This window comes from Somniosus microcephalus, chromosome 23 (assembly GCF_052327205.1).
Source record: "Somniosus microcephalus isolate GS21.2 chromosome 23, FLI_Smic_1.0, whole genome shotgun sequence".
In the NCBI taxonomy this organism is placed as follows: domain Eukaryota; kingdom Metazoa; phylum Chordata; class Chondrichthyes; order Squaliformes; family Somniosidae; genus Somniosus; species Somniosus microcephalus.
In genome coordinates, this window is record NC_141009.1 from 35,802,272 (window position 1) to 35,827,414 (window position 25,143).

Consider the following 25,143-nt stretch of genomic DNA (forward strand, 5'->3'; position numbering starts at 1 on the left):
TGCATAACCGAACCGGCAGCAGTTACTCGTGGCCTTAGTTGGGAAGTGCTGAATTGAATGCAGTAACTGCTCTAAATTTATATAGTTTGTGCCAAAAGAGTGACTAAATGTTCTTGGCATGATCATTGGTTGCAGATTGGAAGATATTTTGTTTCTCTGGTGCAATCATGGCAGAGCTTCATAGGCATACATGTACAACTACAGTGGGGAGAAATAGGAAAAAATAGCAAAGTGAGGGAAAGAGAGAGAGATCCTGCTCCCATAGATGTACGTTGTATATGTTTGGAGGTTGTTGTACGTGCATATATTTCCTTTGTATCCCCCTCCATGCAGGTTTTGCTCCTCTTGTGTCCAAATCCCTACCCAGCTCACCTGACCTGTATTTCGAAATATATCTGCTCAGCACTCCTGCTCGAATTCTCCCATAACCAAGGCCCACTTAACTGTCATGAAATGAACAATATTTAATGTAGATCATCAGGCGTACTTACAATTTGTGGTGCATGTGGGGTTTCATCTTGTGCCAAGTCCAAAATGAGATTGGCGGGGTGGGATGAGATGCATCTGCTTTTGATCAAAATTCATTGAAAATCTTTATTCATAGAATGATACAGCACAGCAGGAGGCTCATCATGCCTGTGCTGGCTCTTTGAAAGAGCTACCAATTAGTCCCACTCCCTGTTCTTTCTCCATAGCCCTGCATTTTTTCCCCTTCAAGTAATTATCCAATTTTCTTTTTTGAAAGTTATTATTGAATCTGCTTCCACCACCCTTTCAAGCAGTGCATTCCGGATCACAGCTTTTATTTTTATTCGTTCATGGGATGTGGGCGTCGCTGGCAAGGCCAGCATTTATTGCCCATCCCTAATTGCCCTTTAACTGCGTTTTAAAAAAATTTAAAAAAAATGTTTTCCTCATGTTGCCTCTGGTTCTTTTGCCAATGACCTTAAATCTGGTTACTGACCCTTCTGTTGCTGGAAACCGTTTCTCTTTCTTTACTCTCATCAAATCTCCCTTAACCACCTCTGCTTTGGAGAACGACCCCAATTCCTCTAGTCTCTCCTCATGACTGAAGTCTTTCATCCCTGGTTAGTTAGTTCGAGGTTGGTGGGGGAATTCAGAGGCTGAAGTAAAGAACTGAGTTTGTGCAGGTGGTTGGACAGGATTCCAGAAATTGGGTGGGGCGAGTAGGGAAGCGTGTGTGTATTTATAAGTTTGCTGCTTACAACCCTGACTTGAATGATCCTATGGTGAATTAAGTATAGGTTTGAACACTTCAATTGACATTAGATTTTTTTGGGGGGGGGGGGGGGGGGGAAGGAAATTAATTAATTTACTACTTTTTCCCTCCAAGAAATACATCAGCTACTGGGAAAAAACAAGTTGTAAAATGTAAATGAAAATAATTCCAACATGGCACATAAAGAATAGTTTTCAATAAAATTGATGTTTTTTTCCTTTTTTTTTAGATAAAAACATAAGTGTTTATTGTAGACTCATACTGAAAATTACAGCAAATGAAGTGTAATAATTCAAAGTTTTGAACTCTATAGTCACGATTAGAATGATCTCAGACCCTCCTTGGGAAAAATACTTGTGTCGTCAACACTTGTATCTCCCTTCAGGTTTATTTTCTCCAACACAGTAAAGTAATGTTGTTTATAGCTGGAACTGTGTCCCATTGCCCAGTGTGTCATAACTTTGTTCAGATCTTATAGGTTGATACTCGGGCTATTTTTTGAATTGTGTTCTTTTTGGGCGGAGGTTGAGGGGAAGGGGGTGTTTCTGTGTTTGACATGCATGGTACTTAGCAACCTAGAAAACTAGCAAAAGCTTGTCATCACATTTCATAATTTCCTGAGCATTTTTCCGACCAAAAGAATTTGGAAATAAGACTTTAATTCATTTAAGGGTTGTGTTTTAAAGCAACGTGTATTTATACTAGATTTTTTTTTAAATAAAGGTGCCAAGTCAAAAATGGTTAAAATGCAAATAAGCTGGGCTTTGAGGTCGTTTCCCCAAAGATTGTAAGCAATAACAAACCATTAGCTTGTCTTGGTAATCAATAAACATCTCTCACCCATTGTATTCGGAGGACCTTGGTCCTAGGTGCTTAGACAGTGTTGTCTAGCTTAGGCCCTTTGGTTGTTGAGGTAGATTTTACATTTTTTTTAAATACTCCCGTCACTCCAGGATTTTTAAAACTGAAAGCTGTGAAAACCAGTTCATCCAAGGCTGTGAGCTCGGTAAGGTGCAATGAAGACTCCAAGGTCAGTCAGATTTTTAAAGAGAAAGCTATGAAGGCAAGCTTTCATCAGGCCAAGAAGGCTAGAATGCAAAAGGAATTAGAGGTTATCTTGTTTAAATTGAACAAGACAACCCAGTGATGTGGGGAAGTGTAGCATATTCATTATTTTACATTATTATACAAGATAGGCTTATATTTGTTCGAGTTTAGAAGAATGAGAGGGGATCTCATTGAAACTTATAAAATTCTAACAGGACTAGACAGACTAGATGCAGGAAGGATGTTCCTGATGGTCGAGGAGTCCAGAACCAGGGGGTCACAGTCTAAGGATAAGGGGTAAGCCATTTAAGACTGAAATGAGGAGGAATTTCTTCACCCAGAGAGTGGTGAACCTGTAGAATTCTCTACCGCAGAAGGCAGTTGAGGCCAACTTATTAAATATATTCAAGAAGGAGTTAGATATATTTCTTAAGGCTAAAGGGATCAAGGAATATGGGGAGAAAGCAGGGACAGGGTACTGAATTTGGATGATCAGCCATGATCTCATTAAAAGGCGGAACAGGCTCGAGGGGCCGAATGGCCTACTCCTATCTTCTATGTTTCTATAAGTTATTCTGATTTGAAATGAGAGTCCGATCAGAACTGCTGCTCTTATTTTGAAATAAAGCAGTTTCAGGATTCTTATCTGGCTTTGTCTTACCAAATGTTTGCAATCTTTTTGAAGGTAAACAGAGAAGAGGTACACGTGGAAGTACATGCAAAAGCCACGGAATGTTAGTTCGGATCACAACAGGATATATTACTGCACCTTAAGCCTCTATAAAATTCAGATCATCTAAAACTCCAGCACCTGTATATTAACCTGCACCAAGTCCCCCTCACCTCGTGTTTGCTGACCTACATTGGCCTCCAGTCCACCAATGCTTTGAACTTAAAATTTTCATCCTCATCGAAATCCCTCCATGGCCTCACGCCTCCATATCTCTGTAACCTCTTCCAGCCCTTTAACCCCGCCAGAACTCCATTCTCCAACTGTGGTTCCCTAATGCATTCCCCCATTCCTTTTGCCCTATGCCTTCAGCTGCCTAAACCTGTCTGCCTCTCCAGATCTCTCCTCCTTTTAAGACTCTCCTTAAACCTACCTCTTTAACCAAGCTTTGTCACTCCTCCTAATATGCCCTCCTTTGGGTCGTTGTCTATTTTTATCTGATTACGTTCCTGTTAAGTGCCTTGGGATGTTTTCCTACATTAAGGGCACTTATATAAATGCCAGCTGTTATATAGTTAGTTAGCTCGTGGGCAGTTCAGGCACACCCGTGAATGTGAGATACTCAAACCTTTTACAGGAGTGACTAGCATCTGAGAGAATATCTAAGGCAAGTTCCTGAATTTGTGTCACTGATTAACAACTTCAAAAAAGCTGATTGCTCAAGAAAGGAGTTGATGGGGTTTATAGGGGATAGGGATACACAACATTCCTTCACTTGGACTGATGGAACAATAACTTCGATACAGGAAGGTGTGAAAGGAAAATCCAAATTTTGAAGAAACACAATTGGTGATGTTGTAGGAATCGTCAGATCCCTAGCTGAAATACTGAGGTCGAGTCAGTCCGATAATTAAACGAAGTTTAATGTAAACTAAAGAACAAACAATGGAATGCAGGAGAAACAATCAACAGGTCTTTTCTTAAGGCTGGCTTCACGAGGTCCGACTTGGGAACCTCCCAGCCTGACGTCACGACGTCATCACGTTTCCCGCCGTTCGGGACGTCACGTGACCAATGTGATGACGTCATCGCGCTGGTTCTGGAACTTACCGAGAACGGGTTATTTACAAACAGTAAACAAACATAGGTGCTGTAGCACTCTGTTAAAGGCAGTTATATAGTCATATACAGGAGTCCCTTGGTGGCTTTGCCACAATGTATTTATTTTAAGGGTCTGGGGGCCATTACCCACCAGAAAAATTTGAATCTTCACATTGAAGACAATAGATCCCATTCTTGTGACCGCCACAGGTTAAATATTAACCAGATTTTAAATGCGTTTTTGACACTAGGGTAAAATGTCGTGTGAGCCACTTTGCCACAATTCTATAGAGTCAAATTGCAGTCAAAGATGTTATTGAAACAGCAGCCAGCAGTTGATTAAGAGCAGCAGGATGGACTTGCACATTGATTTCTTTCCTTAGCAGTGTAACTGGTCTATTGTCCCAGTACAGGAAAACATAGATATGTACCTATTTTTTACCAATTAAAGTCATCAGGCTGAACAAGACTGCAACTTGGGCTTTAATTCAGCCCCACCTGAACTTCCATTCCCATTTATTCTCCATCACAAGGACCACCTATTCTGCCTCTGTAACATCTCCCACTTTCCACCCCTACTTCAAACCATCTGTCACTGAAACCCTCATATATGCCTTCATCACCTCCTGACTCAATTATTCAAATGCTGCTCTTGAGGGCGTGTCATGCTTCACCTTCCATCAAACTTCAGTTCATGCAAAACTGCTGCTCAAGTCCTAGCAGCCACATAGTCCTGCTTACCCATCTACATTGTCTCTCTCAGAATGACTGCTGGTTCCCCAGCACCTCAAAACTAAATTTCTTTAACCTTGTTTTAAAATCCCTCCATGGCCTTTGTAACCTCCAACAACCCACTCCTCCTGCCTTCTCTGTTCATCTGACACTGGCCTTGTGCATTTTTCCCCTCTTGTAATATGTGGGTAGAATAAATGAAGGACAGAGATGGGATGAGTTGCTTTATTAGGCCAGAGTGAACTAAATCATGTGATAATACATTACACTGCTTTCCCCTTTAATTTTTTTTTACATATTCCCCTCAAATACAGCAAAACCATGGTCCCACTTTTCCCAGCATTACATGTACCACATAAAAACTTCTGGCTTTTTTGTCTTTTAAATGAACTACAAATCCAGTTTATTAACAGGTTTGCAGAGCCTTCCTGATCTCCTTATAAAAGGTTTTGGTGTTGAACCAATTTTCGGGCTGTTTTGTTCTGGTTCTGAACTCAAAGAAGTAGGTACCACCACTCTGTTTCCCCATTTGATATAACCTTGTTCACAAGACAATTCAGTACGATGGTTATGGAATGGTTTCAATTCTCTGTCCATACACTGATCAGTCCATCCATTCAAGGTGTTTTCATACACTCTTTTCAGTACTAAGTCCTTTTGAGTCTCATCTGCAATCTCCATTGCATTCACGGGAAAGTCTTTGTCAACTGCACCTAGCGTGAAAATCTCACCTTCACTCCCAACACGAATACTCGTGGCAACCTGGATAAAGCATCTGCAATTCCGTTTTGCTTTGAAGTACGATATTCAATCGTGTAGTCATATTGTGACAACAACACTGCCCAACGTTGCATTCTTGATGCAACCATTGCAAGGATGGCAGATTTGGGCCCCAATATTGCTAGGAGCAGTTTGTGATCAGTTATTGGGGTAAACTTTCTGCCGATCAGGAACTGTTGAAATTTCTTGATTCCAAACACTATGGCGAGTGCTTCCTTTTCAATTTACACATAGTTTCTTTCACTCTTTGTGAGGGTTCGCGATGCGAATGCAATTGGTTTCTCTTGGCTTATGGCAGCTCCCACACCGTAGCTAGAAGCATCACACGCTAACTTAAGCTAACAGTCTGTGTCATAGTGCACAAGTAGAGCATCGCTGGAGAGACTTCTCTTATAAGTGTCGTAAGCTTCCTGTTGCGCTTTTGTCCACTTCCACTGGACATCCTTCTTGAGGAGCTCGTGCAATGGAGCTAACATTCCAAGGAAAGGTCTTGACTCAAACACGTTATGTGGCTTCGGAGTATTGGTGATGGCATCAACCTTTTCCTTAACTGGATGCAAGCCATTTGCATCAACTTTCAGACCAAGGTACACAACCTCGGGCTACACAAAAGCACATTTGCTCCTTTACAATTTGACATTGTGGGAATTCAACCTTTGAAGCACTAAATCTAACACTTCTCAATGTTCTTCCTTGCTGCTTGTTGCAATCAGCACATCGTCTTGATTGCATAAGCAATTTGGAACTCCTTGCGAAATCTTATCCATTGTAGCCTGGAAGATTTTGGAGGAGGACGTTACACCATGCGGCAGTTTGGTGTATGAGTACAGTCCCTTGTGTGTGTTGGTAGTGAGATACTGTTGACTCTTTGTCAACATTGAGCTGCGTGTAAGCTTGTGACAGGTCAAGCTTGGAGAAAACCTTTGAACTAGAGTGTGTTGCTTACAAATCTTGCGACGTAGGTAACGGGTACTGCTCATTGTCAACTGCTTGGTTGATAGTAATTTTATAGTCACCGCACAAGCGTACAGTTTTGTTTGCTTTGGGCACCACCACAATCTGGGTAGCCCATTCACTTTTCAGTTTTTACTAGCACGCCATTCTCTGTTTCACTAGTTCTTCCTCCACCTGACTTTTCAATGCATAGGGGACCGGCCTTGCCTCACAATAGACAGGCTTTGCGTTGGACTTGATGCGGATATGCGCGTCATACCCAGTGATGCCCTCCTAACTGTCTGAGGACATACTTTTATACTTGTTCAGCATTGTGTTGAGTTGCTTCTTTGAAGCATCTACACTGAAGATGGTTTTTCCAGTCTAGTTTTAACTTTCTCAACCAGACTTTGCCCATGAGGGTTGGCCTGTTGTTGTAGCCCGCTACAATAATAGGCAGCTTTACTGACTGGCCATTGTGTTGAACTGTACATTCCATTTGTCTCTAGGATTTCTCCAGAGTAGGTTTTTAAGTCTATGGTACTCTTTGTAAGTGGTATTTGATTAAATTTACTTTCATATGTGTCCTTACTCATCATGTTGATATATTGCTTGTTGATCAAAAGTTTTGTACGGAAATCTTTCTCATGGCTGCTGGCGTTGCCGCTAGTGGCATAGATACTGCAGATGCCTAGTTCTTCAACATCAGGTGTGTTCACTTCAATATTGTGAATTCCTCCCTTTTGTTGTCGCTGCTTTGCATTGCCACTAGAATGGTTCTTACTTCCTGCTTTCGATCTAGCTCTGCAAGCTGTTGAAATATGGCCTTGCTTCTGGCAGTGAAAACACTTCACATTTCTGTGGTGAGTGTTTTCCATTGCAGCGATAACAATTCACTGAACTGCTCTCACTGACATGCTTTTGACTCGGTCTCTCAACTTGAGGTTTGGCAGTGACTTTGTGACTGTAGACCTCAGCTGCACTAGTCACTTGAGTTGGACGGAGCTCCCTAACATACTTAGACGTCATCTCTATAGATAGGGCAATTTTGCATGCTATGTCAAACGTTAGGTTCAGAGTGTTCAGTAACTTGGACTGTGTGCGCTCATCCACCAGTCCACACACAAACTTATCTCGCAACGCACGATCCAACAATGTGCCGAAGCTACAATGCAAAGACAGGTTTTTAAGAGCTACAATGTTCTCACTGATGGTTTCACTTTGTTTTTGTTTTCTGGTACCAGATTTATAGCTCTCTGCTATTTCTAACGGCTTTGGGTCGAAATGGTCCTCAAGTTTCTCGACAATGTCTTCAAAGGATGCATCCTTCGCTTTCCCTGGCGTGAGTAGGTTTGTTAACATTCTATAGACATCTGGCTTGATCTCCAAAGGAAAAATTGCTTTTTTACGTTCACAAATTACTTTCTTTTTGTTGTGTATGTACCTTTAAGAGAATAACTGGTCTCAGACTGCAGTACCGGCAGTGACCACCCCTGTATAAAAGGCGCTAGAGAGCCTCTGTTCGTTAGTTTTCACTATTGACTTCCACCAGTAAAGACTTGTTTGTTTTCACTCCTGCTGGTCCGTGTCTCAATCATTCACGGACTTAACACTGGCGACGAGTAAGAAATGAACTTACCTGCAACTCGGCAGCACCTCAGACGACATTGTTGAAGGTCGGAGCCAGAAGAAAGAAAAAAAAGAGTCCAAAGAAACTCGGGAAACGGGCGTCGACCGTCAATCATCGGTTTGAAAACTTGCAGGAGAGACTTTCTAGAGCCAGGTTGGGTTCCTCGGTCTATGGTTTCCCAGCTAATCGGGCTGGTGGCAGGTAGTGCTCTGATCCTTCCTGGGCTGCGGCGGGCTGAAGCTCGATCGGGTGGCTTTTCAACGGGGCCGGGCAGCGTTCGGACCTAAGAAGAGGGAGGGAAGTGTCCCAGAGGGTCCGCTCCATGACGGGAAAATAATAAAAGAAAAAGGATCAATATTTAACGCGCAAGAAACCGTGGAAAGCAATGCTAACAACAGTGGGGAAGAAGGCAAAGCGCGGGAGGTGCCATTTTAGATTTGCAAGATGCCGAAGACTGGCTGTATCACTGCTTTTGATAATACATTAGAGGACTGGACCACGTATGTGGAAAGAGTCGAGGTATATTTCGAGGCAAACGAAATAGCGGAGGGGAAAAAGGCATCGACATTGCTAAACTTAATGGGCGCTAGAATGTACGGCCTATTGCGGGACCTGATTACTCCAGCCAAACCGAAGGCGAAGAGTTTTAACGAAATTGTTGCTGTCCTACAGGAACACTTAAACCCTGCACCGCTGTTGATAGCAGAAAGATTTAAATTCCACAGGAGAACTCAGCACAAAGATGAGAGCAATGCTGAGTATCTTACGGAACTACGCAAGCTATCAAAGCACTGCCAGTTCGGAGCAGGACTGGCAGATACCCTACGGGACAAATTTGTCTCTGGACTCCTGAGTGAAGGAACACAGAAGAAGTTACACTCAGAAAAAGAGCTGACGCTAGATAAGGCTTTCAGCGTGGCAGTATCGTATGAAGCAGCAGCCAGGGGAGCTGCAGAAATTCAACAAAAACCACAGGAATACGGCACCCACGAAATGACACGGGGATTTGCAAAATGTTATCGCTGCGGCAGAACTAACCATGACCAGAAGGACTGCTGGTCCAAAGACAAAATATGCAGACAATGCGGGAAGATTGGACACATTGCACGAGTTTGCAGGTCTGGGAAGAAGACCAGCGACAACAAAAAGGCTACTAAGGAACCGTACAAGAAAGTACAAAAGATGACGGACAGTAGTTCCGAAGACCAGATGAGCGATAGTGAATCCGAGAACAGGAGACTAAGCTGTCTCAAACTTCACAATGTAATCGCAAAAGAGGATCACCGAACCATTTGGGTCACTCTCACGATAGCAGGGTCCCAAGTTAAAATGGAATTGGATACAGGATCAGCGCTAACCGTCATGAATCGACGAGACTACGAGCGGCTATTTTCACACATACCCTTGAGAGAGACATCCATCGTCTTGATGACGTATACGGGGCAAAAAGTATACCCCAGAGGAAAAATAAGGGTGCCTGTCGAATACAATGGCAAGAAAATACGGAAATTGTATCTCTACATACTGCCAAATGGTGGACCACCGTTATTGGGACGGGAATGGATCAGGAAGATAAACTTAGATTGGCATTCCATTCATGCAATGACGGTGGACGGTAAAAAAGATGAAGACGTCACTCCTGGACGATTGTCAACAATCTTAGCTAACGCCAAAGAGGTATTTCAACAAGAACTGGGCACGCTTAAAGGCGTAACCGCCTCGATAAAAATAGAAGAGAATGCAGTTCCCAAGTTTTTCAAAGCAAGACCGGTACCATATGCAATTCGCCCAGCCGTCGAGGCAGAGCTGGAGAAGGCGGGCGTGTTGTCTAAGGTCGACTGGAGCGAGTGGGCGACACCCATCGTTCCTGTCATGAAGAAAACGTTAAGCAATAAGTCCGGAGAGCCAAGGAAGATTTGCATCTGTGGGGATTTCAAGGTGACGGTGAACCCTGTCCTTCACACAGTACAATATCCTCTTCCAAGGATAGAAGACATCTTTGCCTCACTGTCTGGAGGGAAGTGTTTTACAAAAATTAACCTAGCACAAGCATATTTGCAGATGGAGGTTGAAGAATCCTCTAGGAAGTATCTCACGATAAACACTCACAAAGGTCTTTACCAGTATCATCGATTGGTATTCGGAGTAGCATCGGCTCCGGCGATATGGCAAAGAGCGATGGAACAAGTCCTGCAAGGGATTCCGGGGACTCAGTGTTACTTGGACGACATCCTTGTAACAGGTGAAGATGACAGTGACCACCTTAACAACCTAGAACAGGTGCTCACTAGACTACGGGAACATGGGCTGCAAGCCAACCGCCCCAAGTGCGAATTTTTTAAGAAACAGATATCGTATTGTGGCCACGTGATTGATGAAGAGGGGTTACATAAGTCCCCTGACAAAATTGAAGCGGTTGTTAAGGCCCCAGTGCCTGAAAATGTGTCGCAACTGAGGTCATTCCTCGGATTGGTGAATTACTATCATAAGTTTTTGCCGAATTGGTCGACAATTTTGCACCCACTGAACGCCCTGCTACGAACGGGGGTAGCATGGAAATGGAGTGATGATTGTAAGTGTGCTTTTCAGAAGAGTAAGGACTTAATCACTTCAAGGGAAGTATTGGCTCACTACAACCCAGCACTGCCGATCAGACTGGCGTGTGATGCGTCTCCCTACGGCATTGGGGCGGTACTGTCACATAAGTTCCTTGATGGGTTAGAGAGGCCGATAGCTTTTGCGTCACACTCGTTAACTTCTGCCGAGCGTAACTACGCTCAGATTGACAGAGAGGCCCTCAGCCTAGTGTGGGGGGTGAAGAAGTTCAATCACGACCTGCACGGTCAAAAATTTACTCTACTAACCGATCATCAACCTTTTGTCTCCATTTTCAACCCTCAGACGGGCGTACCGATAATGACGGCACAACGGCTGCAGAGATGGTCCCTTTTCCTAGGGGCACACCAATATGACATCGAGTACAAAGGAACTAAACAGCATAGAAATGCTGATGGATTGTCATGCCTACCGTTGCCGACGGTGGAAGAAGACGACCTTGCAGTGGATCCAATGGAGTTATTCCACTTGACCATAGTCGAATGTCTCCCTGTGACGAATGCAAACATAGAAAAGGAAACACGGAATGACCCGACACTATCACGGGTCTATGATTTAACGGTGAAGGGATGGCCAGCATATGGCGAACCACTGCTGCCAGCATTCTCGCCGAGAAGAGAACAGCTGTCAGTGTGCAGAGGAACCTTGATGTGTGGATCCAGAGTAGTAATTCCACCTAAGTTGACGGATAGAGTGCTCAATGAGCTTCATGAGGGTCATCTGGGAGGGGTAAAAATGAAGAACTTAGCCAGAGCGTTTGTGTGGTGGCCGGGAATCGATAGAGAAATCGAAGAGATGACCAAGAGCTGTGCAGGATGCCAGAAGGTCCAAAACGTCCCACCACAAGCTCCTCTGCATCCATGGGAGTGGCCCTCATCTCCATGGCAAAGGGTGCACATTGATTTTGCTGGTCCCTTCATGGACTCGATGTTTTTAATTGCGGTGGATGCACATTCAAAGTGGCCAGAGGTAATAAAAATGTCCTCAACCACCACGGAAAAAACTATCACAGTTTTGTGAACCATATTCGCCAGGAATGGGCTGCCTGAACAGATTTGCTCTGACAATGGACCACAGTTTGTGTCTGAAGAGTTCCGGAGGTTCTTAAAGAACAATGGCGTTAAGCATTACACATCTGCCCCATATCATCCAGCCACTAATGGATTGGCCGAGAGGTTTGTCCAAACATTCAAGAAGGCTATCAAGGCAATGTGTAATGAAGCTATACCCCTACAACACAAGGTGGACAACTTCTTGTTTGCCTACTGGAATGCGACACATGCGGTTACCAACCAAACTCCAGCCATGATGTTCTTCAATCGAAGACTACGATGCCGCTTGGATTTGGTTAAGCCAAACGTCCGAAGAGATGTGGAGAACAGGCAGTTTCAGAATATGAATGAAAGGCCGACCAGGAGTTTTAAGATAGGTCAACCAGTTTTGGCCCGGGACTACCGCACTGAGAAATGGCAGCCAGGAACGATTTGTACACGACAAGGACCTCTCATGTATACCGTGGACGTTGGGGAGAGCATTGTAAGACACCATGCTGACCAGATTCTAGAGTCACTGGAAAACGTCAACTCCACACCACGATCTGATACACCTGGTAATGAAATTGACGTTCCAATTGCAGCTACCGCAGAACCGGTAATATTGGAAGCAGATGAACCAAACAAAGACATTGATCCCGACGCAACATTGCCAGAAGAACCTGATACCCCAAAGAGGCGTTATCCAGACAGAATCAGGAAGCCTCCTCAAAGACTGAACCTATTGCTTAAACTTAACCAATGTATCTAGCAACAGTAATTGTGATTGTAATTCGTTATCATTTAGTTGTTAAATGAATGTTATGTACTGTTTATCTAAAAGGGGAGGAATTGTTGTGTATGTACCTTTAAGAGAATAACTGGTCTCAGACTGCAGTACCGGCAGTGACCGCCCCTGTATAAAAGGCGCTAGAGAGCCTCTGTTTGTTAGTTTTCACTATTGACTTCCACCAGTAAAGACTTGTTTGTTTTCACTCCTGCTGGTCCGTGTCTCAATCATTCACGGACTTAACACTTTTGAGCTTGAACATTCTCATCTGCACCTCTGGTCTCAATAATGTTATTGGCCTTAAAAATCATCTCTATCCACTCAATGTATGAACTGAATGGTTCACGAGCTCGGTTATATATGCTGAGGCTTCTGATGAATCCCGTAGGCGTGGCCATGATTGTCCCGATCCTGTCGAACAGTGACTCAGCACGCTACTTGTGTACCTTAAACTTTTCCACTTGAAGGTTGAACAATGTCCTTCAATGATCCCTAAAAATGGCTTTGGGATTCCATCCTCATCGCCAAAATGTAATATATGTGGGTAGAACAAATGAAGGATAGACAGGATGAGGTGCTAGTCCCTGTGCTTGTTTTACTGGGCCAGAGCTAACTGAACATGCTCATACTAAACCATGTGACAATACATTACACCTCTTGCCCCACCATAGGCAGCCATGCTATCCACTGTCTGGAAATACTCCTGTTGCTACCTCTCCCTCCTCTTTAAAACCCATTTATTTGACCAAACTTTTGATAACCCCCAAGCTCTCTTTTGGCTTGGTATCTGTTGTCCCTGTGCCCCTCATAAGTTCTTGGAGTCATTCTACCCCATTAAAGGCACTATATAATTGCACTGTAGGAGTCTACGTACTCCTAGCAAAAAATACTGAACTCGGAGAGGTTCAACAGAAAAGGTTTAATTGTTGAGGCTGCATGCTGAACACAAAACGGAGTCAGAGACTACACAATGTACGACTGCCTTTCAGCAGTGCACAGCTTTGACTGCTCCACCCCCGCTCTGGGCTTAACTATGTTGCAGATCAAGTTTCTTAAAGGTGTGTTCCTTCTTAAAGGCATGACGCCTGATTTATAGTCTACGGACCGCAAAGCGGGTTGTGTCCTTTCTGTGATTGGTACGCCACACAGCTCCCCCCCCCCAGAATCCGCTAGCAGGGAGTGTACGAACCGGCGTGGCGGCTTGATGGCACGGCCGGAACGGCTCTTAGCGGTTGGTGTCGGGAGCGGGGCGGTCGGACGCGTCGGGCTCTTAGGCGGTCTGCCCCGTGGTGGGGGTTGGCCCACTTGAACGGGTTCGTCGGGCTCCAGGTGCGCCAGCTTGAGCCGGTCGCCCGACAGCTTGTTTGTTCTGCCGCCCACTTCGAGGAGCAAGAACTTGTTCCCCGTCTGGAGTACCTTGTAGGGTCCGTCGTATGGGGGCCGTGGAGGTCCTTGGTGGGCGTCATGGCGCACGAAAACAAATTTGGCCATGTGCAGGCTGGGTGGTACGCGGGTTGCTGGTTCGCCGTGCCGGCCGGTGGGTACCGGATCGAACTGTTGTGCTCGGTTGGCGAAAGCGCGGCGTTGCTGGTCAGCCGACCAGGGGGTCGTGGCGGTGGGCAGGAACTCTCCGGGTCCGCGCAGCGGCTGGCCGTACAGGAGTTCCGCCGCCGAGGCTTGCAGGTCTTCCTTGACCGCGGAGCGTAGGCCGAGTAGCACCCACGGGAGGCGGTCGATCCAAGCCTCTTCCTCGAGGCTGGCGCGGAGGGACACCTTCATGGACCTGTGGAATCACTTGCACAGTCCGTTGGCTTGGGGGTGGTAAGCCGTGGTGCAGTGAACGGCCACCCCGAGGTTTCGGGCGATGGTGGCCCACAGATCAGAGGTGAACTGCGGGCCTCTATCCGACGTCATGTCGGAGGGGACGCCGAACCGAGCGACCCAGGTACCGATGAACGCCCTCGCGATGTCGGCGGTGGTGGTGGACGTCAGTGGAATGGCCTCGGGCCAGCGGGTGGTACGGTCCACGATTGTCAGCAGGTGTGTGTGACCTTGTGATGGCAGCAGGGGGCCGACGAGGTCGATGTGGACGTGGTCGAACCTTCTTTCTGGCATGGTGAACTCCTCGAGTGCGGCTTTGACGTGCTGGTGGATTTTGGCACGCTGGCAAGCTATGCAGGATCTGGACCAGACGCGCACATCTTTGCACAGGCCGCTCCAGACAAATCAGTTGGCCACCAGTTTAATGGACGCGCGGGTGCCGGGGTGTGAGAGGCCGTGGACGATGTCGAACACCCGTTTTCGCCAGGACTACGGGGCGGGGTTGCGCCAAGGTGTCGCATTTGACTGTGACGGCGGACGGGCCGCAGGCGACGTTGGTCAGTCGCAGCCCTGGGAGGATTGTGGGCGCGGAGAGCAGATCGGGGTCGGTGCGTTGCTCCGCTGCCAGTTGAGCATAGTCCACTGCCAGGTGGACGGCGGGGCGGGGCGGGATAGGCAGTCGGCCACCACGTTGTTTCGACCAGAGACGTGCCGAATGTCCGTGGTGAATTCGGACACCGCGGCGAGCTGGCGTTGTTGCCTGGCTGACCACGGGTCCGCAGATTTCGCCATCGCGAATGTCAGGGGTTTGTGGTCAACAAACGCGGTGAAGGGGCGGCCCTCTAGAAGAAATCTAAAATGGCGGACTGCCAGGTACAGTGCGAGGAGCTCGCGGTCAAAGGCGCTGTATTTGGCCTCCGGGGGGTGCAGTTGGCGGCTGAAAAAGGCCAGCGGTTGCCAGGCCCCGTCGACCCACTGTTCGTACATGGCGCCGACCGCGTGGTCGGAGGTGTCCGTGGTGAGGGCCACCCTGGTGTTGGGCTGTGGGTGAGCGAGCATGGTGGCGTCGGCGAGCGCCTTTTTGGTCGAGTCGAAAGCGGTCAACATGTCCGCTGACCACTCGATCGCCATTCTGTCTTTCTTACCCCGGAGGGCTTCGTATAGGGGCCGCATGAGGGAGGCCGCTCTGGGAATGAAGCGGTTGTAAAAGTTGATCCTCCCCAAGAACTCCTGGAGGCCTTTGATGGTGGTAGGCCGGGGGAACTGCTGGACGGCTTGCACCTTGGTGGGCAGGGGAATGGCTCCGTCCTGCGTGATGTGGTGGCCGAGGAATTCGATCCTGCTGAGGCCGAATTGGCACTTGGCTGGGCTGATGATGAACCCGTGCTCACTGAGCCGCTGGAACAGGGTGCGGAGGTGCTCGATGTTTTCCTGCTTGGAGAAACTAGCTACCAGGATGTCATCCAGGTAGACAAAGAGGAACTTCAGGTCCCAGAGGACCGAGTCCATGAGCCGCTGGAAGGCCTGGCCGCGTTTTTGAGGCCGAAGGGCATTCGGAGGAACTCGAATAGCCCAAAAGGGGTGATTATGGCCGTCTTGGGAACGTCCGTGGGGTGGACTAGCACCTGATGGTAACCGCGCACCAGGTCGACTTTGGAGAAGACTGAGTGGCCAGCCAGTCTAGCCGAGAAGTCCTGAATGTGCGGTATGGGGTACCGATCCGGCGCGGTGGCACCGGTAGTTCCTGCAGGGGCGCCATCCCCCATCGGGTTTGGTGACTATGTGGAGTGGGGAGGCCCAGGGGCTGTTGGAGCGGCGGATGATGCCGAGCTGTTCCATTGTGGCGAACTCGGCCTGCGCGATCTCCAGCTTGGCCGGGTCCAGCCTGCGGGCGTGGGCATACACCGGTGGGCCTGTGGTGGGGATGAAGTGTTCTACCCCGTGCTTAGCAACCTTCGCGGAGAAGGTCGGGTTGGTGAGGGCTGGGAACTCAGCCAGGAGTGCTGAGTAGTCGTCCGTTGAGGGGGTGCGGCACTGCCACGCCATTTCGGCGGGTTGCGGGGGGGGGCCATGGCGCCCGGGATAGGTGACATGGTGTTCATGTCCATGAGGCGGCGCCGGGGCTTGTCGACCAACAGGCCGTGGGCGCACAGGAAATCCGCACCGAGGAGCGGGGAGAGCACCTTGGCGGTGATAAACTCCCAGTGGTAGCGACGGCCTGCGAGGTCGATGGTGACGGTGCGGGTGCCGTACGTCCGGATGTCGGTGCCATTGGCGGCAGCCAGCGCGCGGCCGCCTCGCTGGAACTCGAGGGCGGATGCGGGGGTGATGCTGCGCTGCGCGCCCGTGTCGCATAGGAAACGGCGTCCGGAGGCGCCGTCCGTAACGTACAGCAGCGCGCCTGCTTGCCCCATGGCCATCGTGTAGGCCGGTGTGGGGGCAGTTGGAAACGTGCAGGGATGGCTGCAGCGGCGTGCCCGTGTGCCGAACCGGGTATGGAAGTAGCAGTAGCCCTGGGTCGGAGGGCTTGGGGGACGTGGGGGCCTGGTGGCCGAGCTGTGTGGCCGCACGATAGAGGGTGGAGCGCGCACCGACGCTGCGGAGGCCAGGTCGGGGGTGACGGCGTGGTTGGAGCTGGCGGACAGGAGCTTATCGGCTTCGTCGGCCAGGACCTCGAGGTCCGTGAGGCTGGACGCCACGATCGCCGGGTGGATGCTGGGAGGTAGTTGGCGGATAAAGAGCGTGCGGAAGAGGGAGCCGGGCGGTTTCTCGTCGGTCAGAGCAAGCATGTGTGAGAGCAAGTCTGACGGCGTGGAGTCACTGAGGCCCGGGAGGTCGAGGAGGTGGCAGTTGCGCAAGAATTGGGAGGCTGTGAATTTTTTAATGAGCGCGGCCTTGAGATGTGCGTACTTGCCTTCCTCCGGAGGGTTTTGTAGTGTTGTCCAGACTTTCGTGATTGTGGAGCTGCCCAGGGAGGCGAGGAGGTAGTCGTACATCGTTGCGTCGGCAGTGATGCCGCGGAGTCAGAATTGCGATTCGGCTTGAAGGAACCAGGCGGTGGCCAGGTTCTCCCAGAACTCCGGCAGCTTCACAGAAACTGCGTTTGTGTCAGCCATGGTTATGCTTACCTGAGCGTCGGGGTCACCAATGTAGGAGTCTACGTACTCCTAGCAAAAAATACTGAACTCGGAGAGGTTCAACAGAAAAGGTTTAATTGTTGAGGCTGCATGCTGAACACAAAATGGAGTCAGAGACTACACAAAGTACGACTGCCTTTCATCAGTGCACAGCTTCGACTGCTCCTCCCCCGCTCTGGGCTTAACTATGTTGCAGATCAAGGTGTGATCCTTCTTAAAGGCATGACGCCTGATTTATAGTCTACGGACCGGAAAGCGGATTGTGTCCTTTCTGTGATCGGTACGTCACAGCACTATATAAACACAAGTAGCTGTGATGTTATGAAACCATGAATTTATCAACTTTTCTATCTCCATTTTATGTGTAACCACTGCCTGGAGAAACCAATAATTTTACCAGCCTTCAATGTTCCTAACTGGGCAGATTGCTTTATACTGATAACCTCCAATCCCACTTCCTGCTGGTGAAAGATTTTCAGCTTGGAAAAAGATGAGGCTCACCAGGTGTGGTACTGAGATGCTCCTTTAATTCACCAGCAAGTTTGCAACACCTTTTTAAAAGTCGCTTTTCCACAGTTAGTCGTGGCGATGTGTTTACGTGAATGAAAAGGAAACAACTTGGGGGAAATAGTTAAAGTGAAGTCCAGGCGTTGCATTTAATTTGCAAGAGAGCAAAGCCGATTGTTTGGGGTGGAGGCTGTGTGTGTTTAGGCTGGCGGGCGGAACCGGAGCGCGGGGGCCGCGGGTTTGCAGCCGGAGCTGTGCGCGGACGGACCCGGTCCCCCAGTCAGCGGTCCGTTTGCTGGCGCCATGTTCTCGGGGCTGCAGGAACTCGGCATCGCGAGCGGGGACGACCTCAAGGAGACTTTAACCAACTGCACCGAGCCCCTGAAGGCCATCGACCAGTTCCAGGTGAGCGGGGCCTTGCTGTCGCCGTCCGGCCCTCGGGGCTTCCTTAACTTTCCCCCCGCCCCGCCACAGCGCCTCTCCTCCGCTGTCCAGCTCAGTGAGACTTTCCCTCACTTGGTTCTACTCTTGTCTATCCAATCGTAGCCGGGGCATCTCCAGTAATGCACTGTCAGCTCTGGAGACCCCCAAGAATCTGTCCTTGGCCCCCTCCTCTTCCTTATCTACATGCTTCTCCTTGGCAATGTCATCCACAGATATGCCGTCAACTTCCACATGTATGCTGACAACACCCAGCTCTTGCCTCTCCACTGCCTGTCTTGATCCCGCCACTGCCTGTGTGTTGTCAGACTGCCTGTTCAACATCCAGTCTTGGATGAGCCGTCATTTCCTCCAGTTAAGCATTGAGAAGACCAAAGCGATCGTTTTCGGCCCCAGCCACAAACTCCATCCCCTTGCCACCGAATCTATCTCCCTCCCCAGCCACCGACTCAAGCTGAACCTCACATCACATCCTCGGAGTCTTACTCAAACCCGAACTGAGCTTCCAATCCCATATCCTGTCCATCACATAGACTGCCATAACATTGCCTGCCTCTGATCACACCCCAGCCCATCTGCTAATGAAGCCCTCATCCATGCTTTTGTCACCTCCAGACCTGACTATTCCAATGCTTTCCTGGACGACCTTCTATTTTCCATCCTTCATAAACATCAGCTACCCATATCCTATTCCACACCAAGTTCCGCTCACTTGTCAACTCTCTCCTTGCTAACTTACATCGGCTCCTGGTCACCCAACGCCTCCAATTTAAAATTTTCAACCTCATATTCAAATCCCTTCATGGTCTCACTCCTCCCTATCTCTGTAACCTTCTCCATCCAACTTTACATTTGTCTTACTCTGGCCTTTTGTCCTTCCCTCCCCTCCCCTCCATTTGTCACACCATTGGCAGATATACCTTTAAGTGCCTCGGCCTCACGCTCTGGAATTCTCTCCTTAAACCTCTCCACCGCCCTCTTTAAAGTCTACCTCGGAAGCTTTGGCCATCCATCCTAATATCTCCTCCTTTCGTTCAATATCCATTTATTTCTAATTACTCATCTATGAAGTGCCTTGGAACATTTTTCTACATTGAAGGTGCTATCTAAATGCAAGTTGTTGCCCCGTCCCCAATTAATTTATCTCTTTCTGTATTCAAGGGAGAAGTTTCTAACCAAAATAGTGACTTTGTAAAAAAAAAAAATCTTAGGATTTCCCAACCTCCTGATCATATTGTACCCATAGGTACTGTTTTTGAATTTCATTTATTAAATGTTAAACTGCTGGTACTCAAGTAACAAATGAAATAAGGGAACCGTGCTGGATATAGAGAGGGTGCAAGCTGGCTTGTTCAGCTGTAACCTTTTCTTCTGGTTTGTGAAACCACAACGTAATACAAATGGCATATTGAGGAATCATATTTGCATACAAAGTTGAGCAAATCTGATCAACTGATTTTCTGCTGTTAAATGCATGGGTGATCCCAACTCTTTGTTTCCTTAAATATGATGCTGAAACAAATGAGGTGATCTTGCTTGCTCCATTAGATTATAATGTCATATACTTGATGCGCTATCAATTACTCATAAAAGACTGAGAGTTAAGAGAGTAACTAAAGGCTTTTATTAACAAAAGAATGAAGGTCTGCCTCGAGTGGTCGACCGGTCCAGAAATACAAAGGGCTGGGGAGCAGTCACCTTTATACTAGGACTTGTGGGAGGAGTCAGCCGAGGCATGTCCAGGCATGTACACAGTGGAATACAAACAGTGGTTTACCACATTCACCCCCTGTTTAAAATTGAGTCCGGCGGGGTGAAGTGTATTAAAAGTTAGTGTATTGGAGTCTCTCCGGAGGTCTTGTCTGCCGCTGTGATCGGCGTGGCGACGGCAGGGGTAGTGGAGCTTCCGGCGTCGAGTCCTGCGTGGGCTGTGGCACAGGCGTGTCGTCCTCGTAGATGTCGAGCGGGTCGCGGGGCCCAGGCCTGCCGTCTGCTGGGGCTGGATATCGGGTTGTGGGGGGGGGTGGTAGTGAGTAGTGGGTTACTGCGGCCCCCGAGGGTGCAAGGTCTCTTATGGAGACTGTGTCCTCCCGCCCGTCCGGGTATGCAATGTAAGCATACTGGGGGTTGGCGTGGAGGAGGTCGACCCTCTCGACCAGGGGGTCCGTTTTATGGGTCCTCACGTGCCTTCTCAGTAGGACCGGCCTTGGGGACGTCAGCCATGGCGGTAGCGATGTCCCCGATGTGGACTTCCTTGGGAAGACAAACATTTTCTCATGAGGGGTGGCGTTAGTGGCCGTGCAGAGCAGTGACCGAATAGAGTGGAGCGCATCGGGGAGCACATCCTGCCAGCGGGAGGTTGGAAGGCCCCTAGACTTTAAGGCTAGCAGGGCGGCCTTCCAAACTGTCGCATTTTCTCTTTCCACCTGTCCGTTCCCCCGGGGGTTGTAACTGGTGGTCCTGCTTGTGGCAATACCCCTAGTTAGCAGGTACTGACTGAGTTCGTCGCTCATAAACGATGAGCCCCGGTCGCTATGGATATAGCTGGGGAAACCGAACAGGGTGAAGAGGTCGTTCAGACATTTAATGACCGTGGCACTGGTCATGTCCGGGCAGGGGATGGCGAACGGGAAACGGGAGTACTCATCAATAATATTGAGGAAGTACACATTGCGGTCGGAGGAGGGGAGAGGCCCTTTAAAATCAACGCTCAGGCGCTCGAAGGGGCGAGTGGCTTTTATCAGGTGGGCCCTGTCTGGTCTATAAAAGTGCGGTTTGCACTCAGCGCAGACTTGGCAGTTCCTGGTCATGGTCCTGACCTCCTCAATAGAGTAAGGCAGGTTGCGGGCCTTGATGAAGTGGAAGAACCTGGTGACCCCCGGGTGGCAGAGGTCATTGTGGAGGGCCCGCAGTCTATCGATCTGCGCGCTGGCGCAGGTGCCACGCGATAGCGCATCCGGGGGTTCATTGAGCTTCCCGGGCCGGTACAAGATCTCGTAATTGTAGGTGGAAAGTTCGATTCTCCACCTCAAGATCTTGTCATTTTTGATTTTGCCCCTCTGCTTGTTGTTAAACATGAAAGCAACTGAACGTTGGTCAGTGAGCAGGGTAAATCGTTTTCCGGCCAGGTAGTGCCTCCAATGACGCACAGCCTCCACAATCGCCTGGGCCTCCTTCTCAACAGCGGAGTGTCTGGTCTCCGGGCCTTGGAGGGTTCGTGAAAAGAAGGCCACGGGTCTCCCCGCCTGATTGAGGGTAGCGGCCAGGGCAAAGTCGGACGTGTCGCTTTCCACCTGGAAGGGGATGGATTCGTCCACTGCGTGCATGGTGGCTTTGGCAATGTCTTCCTTGATACGGTGGAAGGCTAAGCGGGCCTCTGCCGTCAAGGGAAAAGAGGTTGACTTGATCAGCGGATGGGCCTTATCTGCATAGTAGGGGACCCACTGGGCATAATAGGAGAAAAACCCTAGGCACCTCTTCAGGGCCTTGAGGCAGTGAGGCAGTGGGAGTTCCATAAGGGGACGCATCCGGTCGGGGTCGGGGCCGATGACTCCGTGTTCCACAACACAGCCAAGGATGGCGAGGCAGTTTGTGTGGAATATGCACTTCTCCTTGTTATATGTCAGGTTCAGGAGTTGGGCGGTGCGGAGGAATTTTTCGAGGTTTGCGCCATGGTCCTGCAAGTCACGGCCGCAGATGGTCACATTGTCCAGATATGGGAAAGTGGCCTGCAACGCATTTTGATCTACCATCCGGTCCATCTCCCTTTGGAAGACGGAGACCCCGTTGGTGACGCCAAAGGGAACCCTAAGGAAGTGGTAGAGGCGGCCGTTTGCCTCAAAGGCAGTATACTGGCGGTCCTCAGGGCGGATAGGGAGCTGGTGGTACGTTGATTTCAGGTCAATGGTCGAGAAGACGCGGTACTGCGCGATCTGGTTGACCATATCAGCTATGCGGGGGAGTGGGTAGGCGTCCAGCAGGGTGTAGCGATTTATTGTCTGGCTGTAGTCGATGACCAGGCGCTGCTTCTCGCCGGTCTTAACGACCACAACCTGGGCTCGCCAGGGGCTGGTGCTGCCCTCAATAATCCCTTCCTTCAGGAGCCGCTCCACTTCGGTTTTAATGAAAACCCTGTCCCCGGCACTGTATCGCCTGCTCTTTGTGGCGATGGGCTTACAGTCGGGGGTGAGGTTAGCAAACAGTGGGGGGGGAGGTGACTCTGAGTGTGGAGAGGTTGCACCTGGTGCGCGGCGGGCAATTTGGGAGCTGCTGGCTGCGGACTGTGAGTGGGGGTAGGGGTCCACCGTACGCCATCGTAACACTTTTAAGGTGGCACTGAAAATCTAACCCCAGCAGGACGGCAGCGCAGAGGTCGGGCAGGACCAGAAGTTTAAAATGATTGTACACGGTCCCGTCTACTACGAGTGTCACTACGCAGTAGCCGCCGATGTCCGCCGACTGGGACTCGGAAGCCATAGAAATCCGCTGGTGCGCAGGCAGGACTGGGAGAGAGCAACGCCGCACCGTGTCGGGGTGGATGAAGCTCTCCGTGCTCCCAGAGTCAAAAAGGCAGATTTTATCGTGGCCATTTACCTTAATGTCCATTGTGGAACTGGCCAGCTGGTGCGGTCTCGCTTGGTCCAGTGTAACGGATGCCAGCGTAGGGGTCGGTGTGTCGCTGCGGGTATCAGATGAGGCGGTGTTGGGGGCCTGCTGCGTTCCGGCTGTCGTCCAAGATGGCGGCGTCCATGATCCCCATGTGGCTGGAGGCGTCCAAAATGGCTGCTGTACCGGTGGTTCGCACATGGCCGGGGAGGCCCAAGATGGCGGCCCGCATGGCCCACACGCGGCGCTGCTGGGGTTCGGGGTGGCTTTGGCCCTGCAGACGTTAGCGTAGTGTCCCTTCTTCCCGCAGCCCGAGCAGATCGCGTTTTTCGCCGGGCAGCACACTCTGGGGTGTTTTGCCTGGCCACAGAAGTAGCATTTCTGGCCTTGGGGCACTGCTGTCTGGCCTTGGGACACTGCTGCGGTAGTTGGGCCGTTGCTGGGGTGTGGCTGGGGTGGCACGGCGCTATGAGGCGGTCCTACCGTGTCCCAGGCTGTCATTCCCCGCGGCGTCCACGGTGCAGAGGAGTAGGCATCCATGCCCCGGTAGGCTGCATCCAATGATAGTGCGAGTTCAGAGGCCTTGTTGAGGTCGAGGTCACTCTGCTCCAACAGTCGCTGTCGGGTGTAATTGGATCTGTGGCCCGCTACAAAAGCGTCCCGGATAAGTTCCTCTGTGTACACGGCGGCCTTTACATCCTTATAACCACAGGCCCGGCCAAGCACAGACAGTGCCTGAAGGTATTCCACGGTCGATTCCCCAGGTTGTTGTTTACGACTCCCCAGAAGGTGCCTGGCGTACACTTCGTTCACTGGGCGCGTGTACTGGTCCTTGAGGAGCTTGATAGCGTCCGCGTACGAGGTCGCGTCTTGGATGACCGAGTACACTCGGTGGTTCACTTTGGAGGTCAGGACATCCAGTTTGTCCTCGTCCGATTTGATTGCTGCGGAGGCGGTCAGGAATTTTTCGAAACACTTAAGCCAGTGAGTAAACTTGGTGGATGAGTCCGCCTCCCGATGATCTAAGTCCAGGCATGCTGGTGTGAGGATCTTCTCCATTATAAAAATTTTGTTAATAAAATTGATGCGCTATCAATTACTCATAAAAGACTGAGAGTTAAGAGAGTAACTAAAGGCTTTTATTAACAAAAGAATGAAGGTCTGCCTCGAGTGGTCGACCGGTCCAGAAATACAAAGGGCTGGGGAGCAGTCACCTTTATACTAGGACTTGTGGGAGGAGTCAGCCGAGGCATGTCCAGGCATGTACACAGTGGAATACAAACAGTGGTTTACCACAATACTACTAACAGAATTAATGTTAGCTCTGATGAACTCCAGCTGTGACTTTGAGAAAAGGATTGAGTGCATGTTGTGGAGGTGCCGTGGGAGCCTGTCTTCCTATATGCAAGTACCTGTATCGGGATGCTGTTTCAAGGGGGCGGTTCTGGGCTTAAGGGGGCGGTTCTGGACTTAGTTTTAGGGAATGAAGCTGGGCAGGTAGAAGGTGTATAAGTGGGGGAGCATTTTGGTGCTAGTGACCATAATTCTGTTCGATTTAAGGTAGTTGTGGAAAAGGACAAGGATAGACCAGGAATAAAAATTCTAAATTGGGGAAAATCAAATTTTGCTAAGCTCAGAGGGGTTTAGCCATAGTGAACTGGAAACAGCTACTTGAAGGTAAATCAGTGTCAGAGCAGTGGGAGGCATTCAAGGAGGAGATCCGGACCATGTGCCCTTAAAAGAAAAAAGGTAGGACTAACAAATCTGGAGCCCCTGGATGTCTAGAGACATACAGGGTAGGATAAAGAAAAAAAGGGAGGTGTATGACAGATACCGAGGGCTGAATACTCCAGAATCTTTAGAGGAAGACAGAAAGTGCAGGGGTGCAATTAAAAATGATATTAGGAAAACAAAGAGAGAGCATGAAAAATTCTTGGCAAGTAAAATGAAGGAAAACCCAAAGATGCTTTATAAATAGATTAAGAGTAAGAGAATAACTAAAGAAAGGGTAGGGCCTATTAGAGTTCATGAGGATAATCTGTGTGTGGAGGCGGGAGACGTC

The 25,143-nt window shown here is 49.2% G+C and overlaps 1 protein-coding gene across 2 annotated transcripts in view; it reads left to right on the forward strand.

Moving 5' to 3' along the window:
• The first annotated feature begins 18,008 nt into the window (after nucleotides 1–18,008).
• Nucleotides 18,009–25,143, forward strand: part of nelfb (negative elongation factor complex member B) — a 39,417-nt gene continuing 32,282 nt past the window's right edge. The window contains exon 1 of one of the 2 annotated variants that reach the window (XM_085965778.1): nucleotides 18,009–18,440. In XM_085965778.1, coding sequence (XP_085821904.1) covers nucleotides 18,339–18,440 — 102 coding nt within the window. In that variant the 5' untranslated portion in view covers nucleotides 18,009–18,338. The remainder of the gene's footprint in view (nucleotides 18,441–25,143) is intronic. The other variant, XM_085965779.1, reaches the window with a different exon arrangement.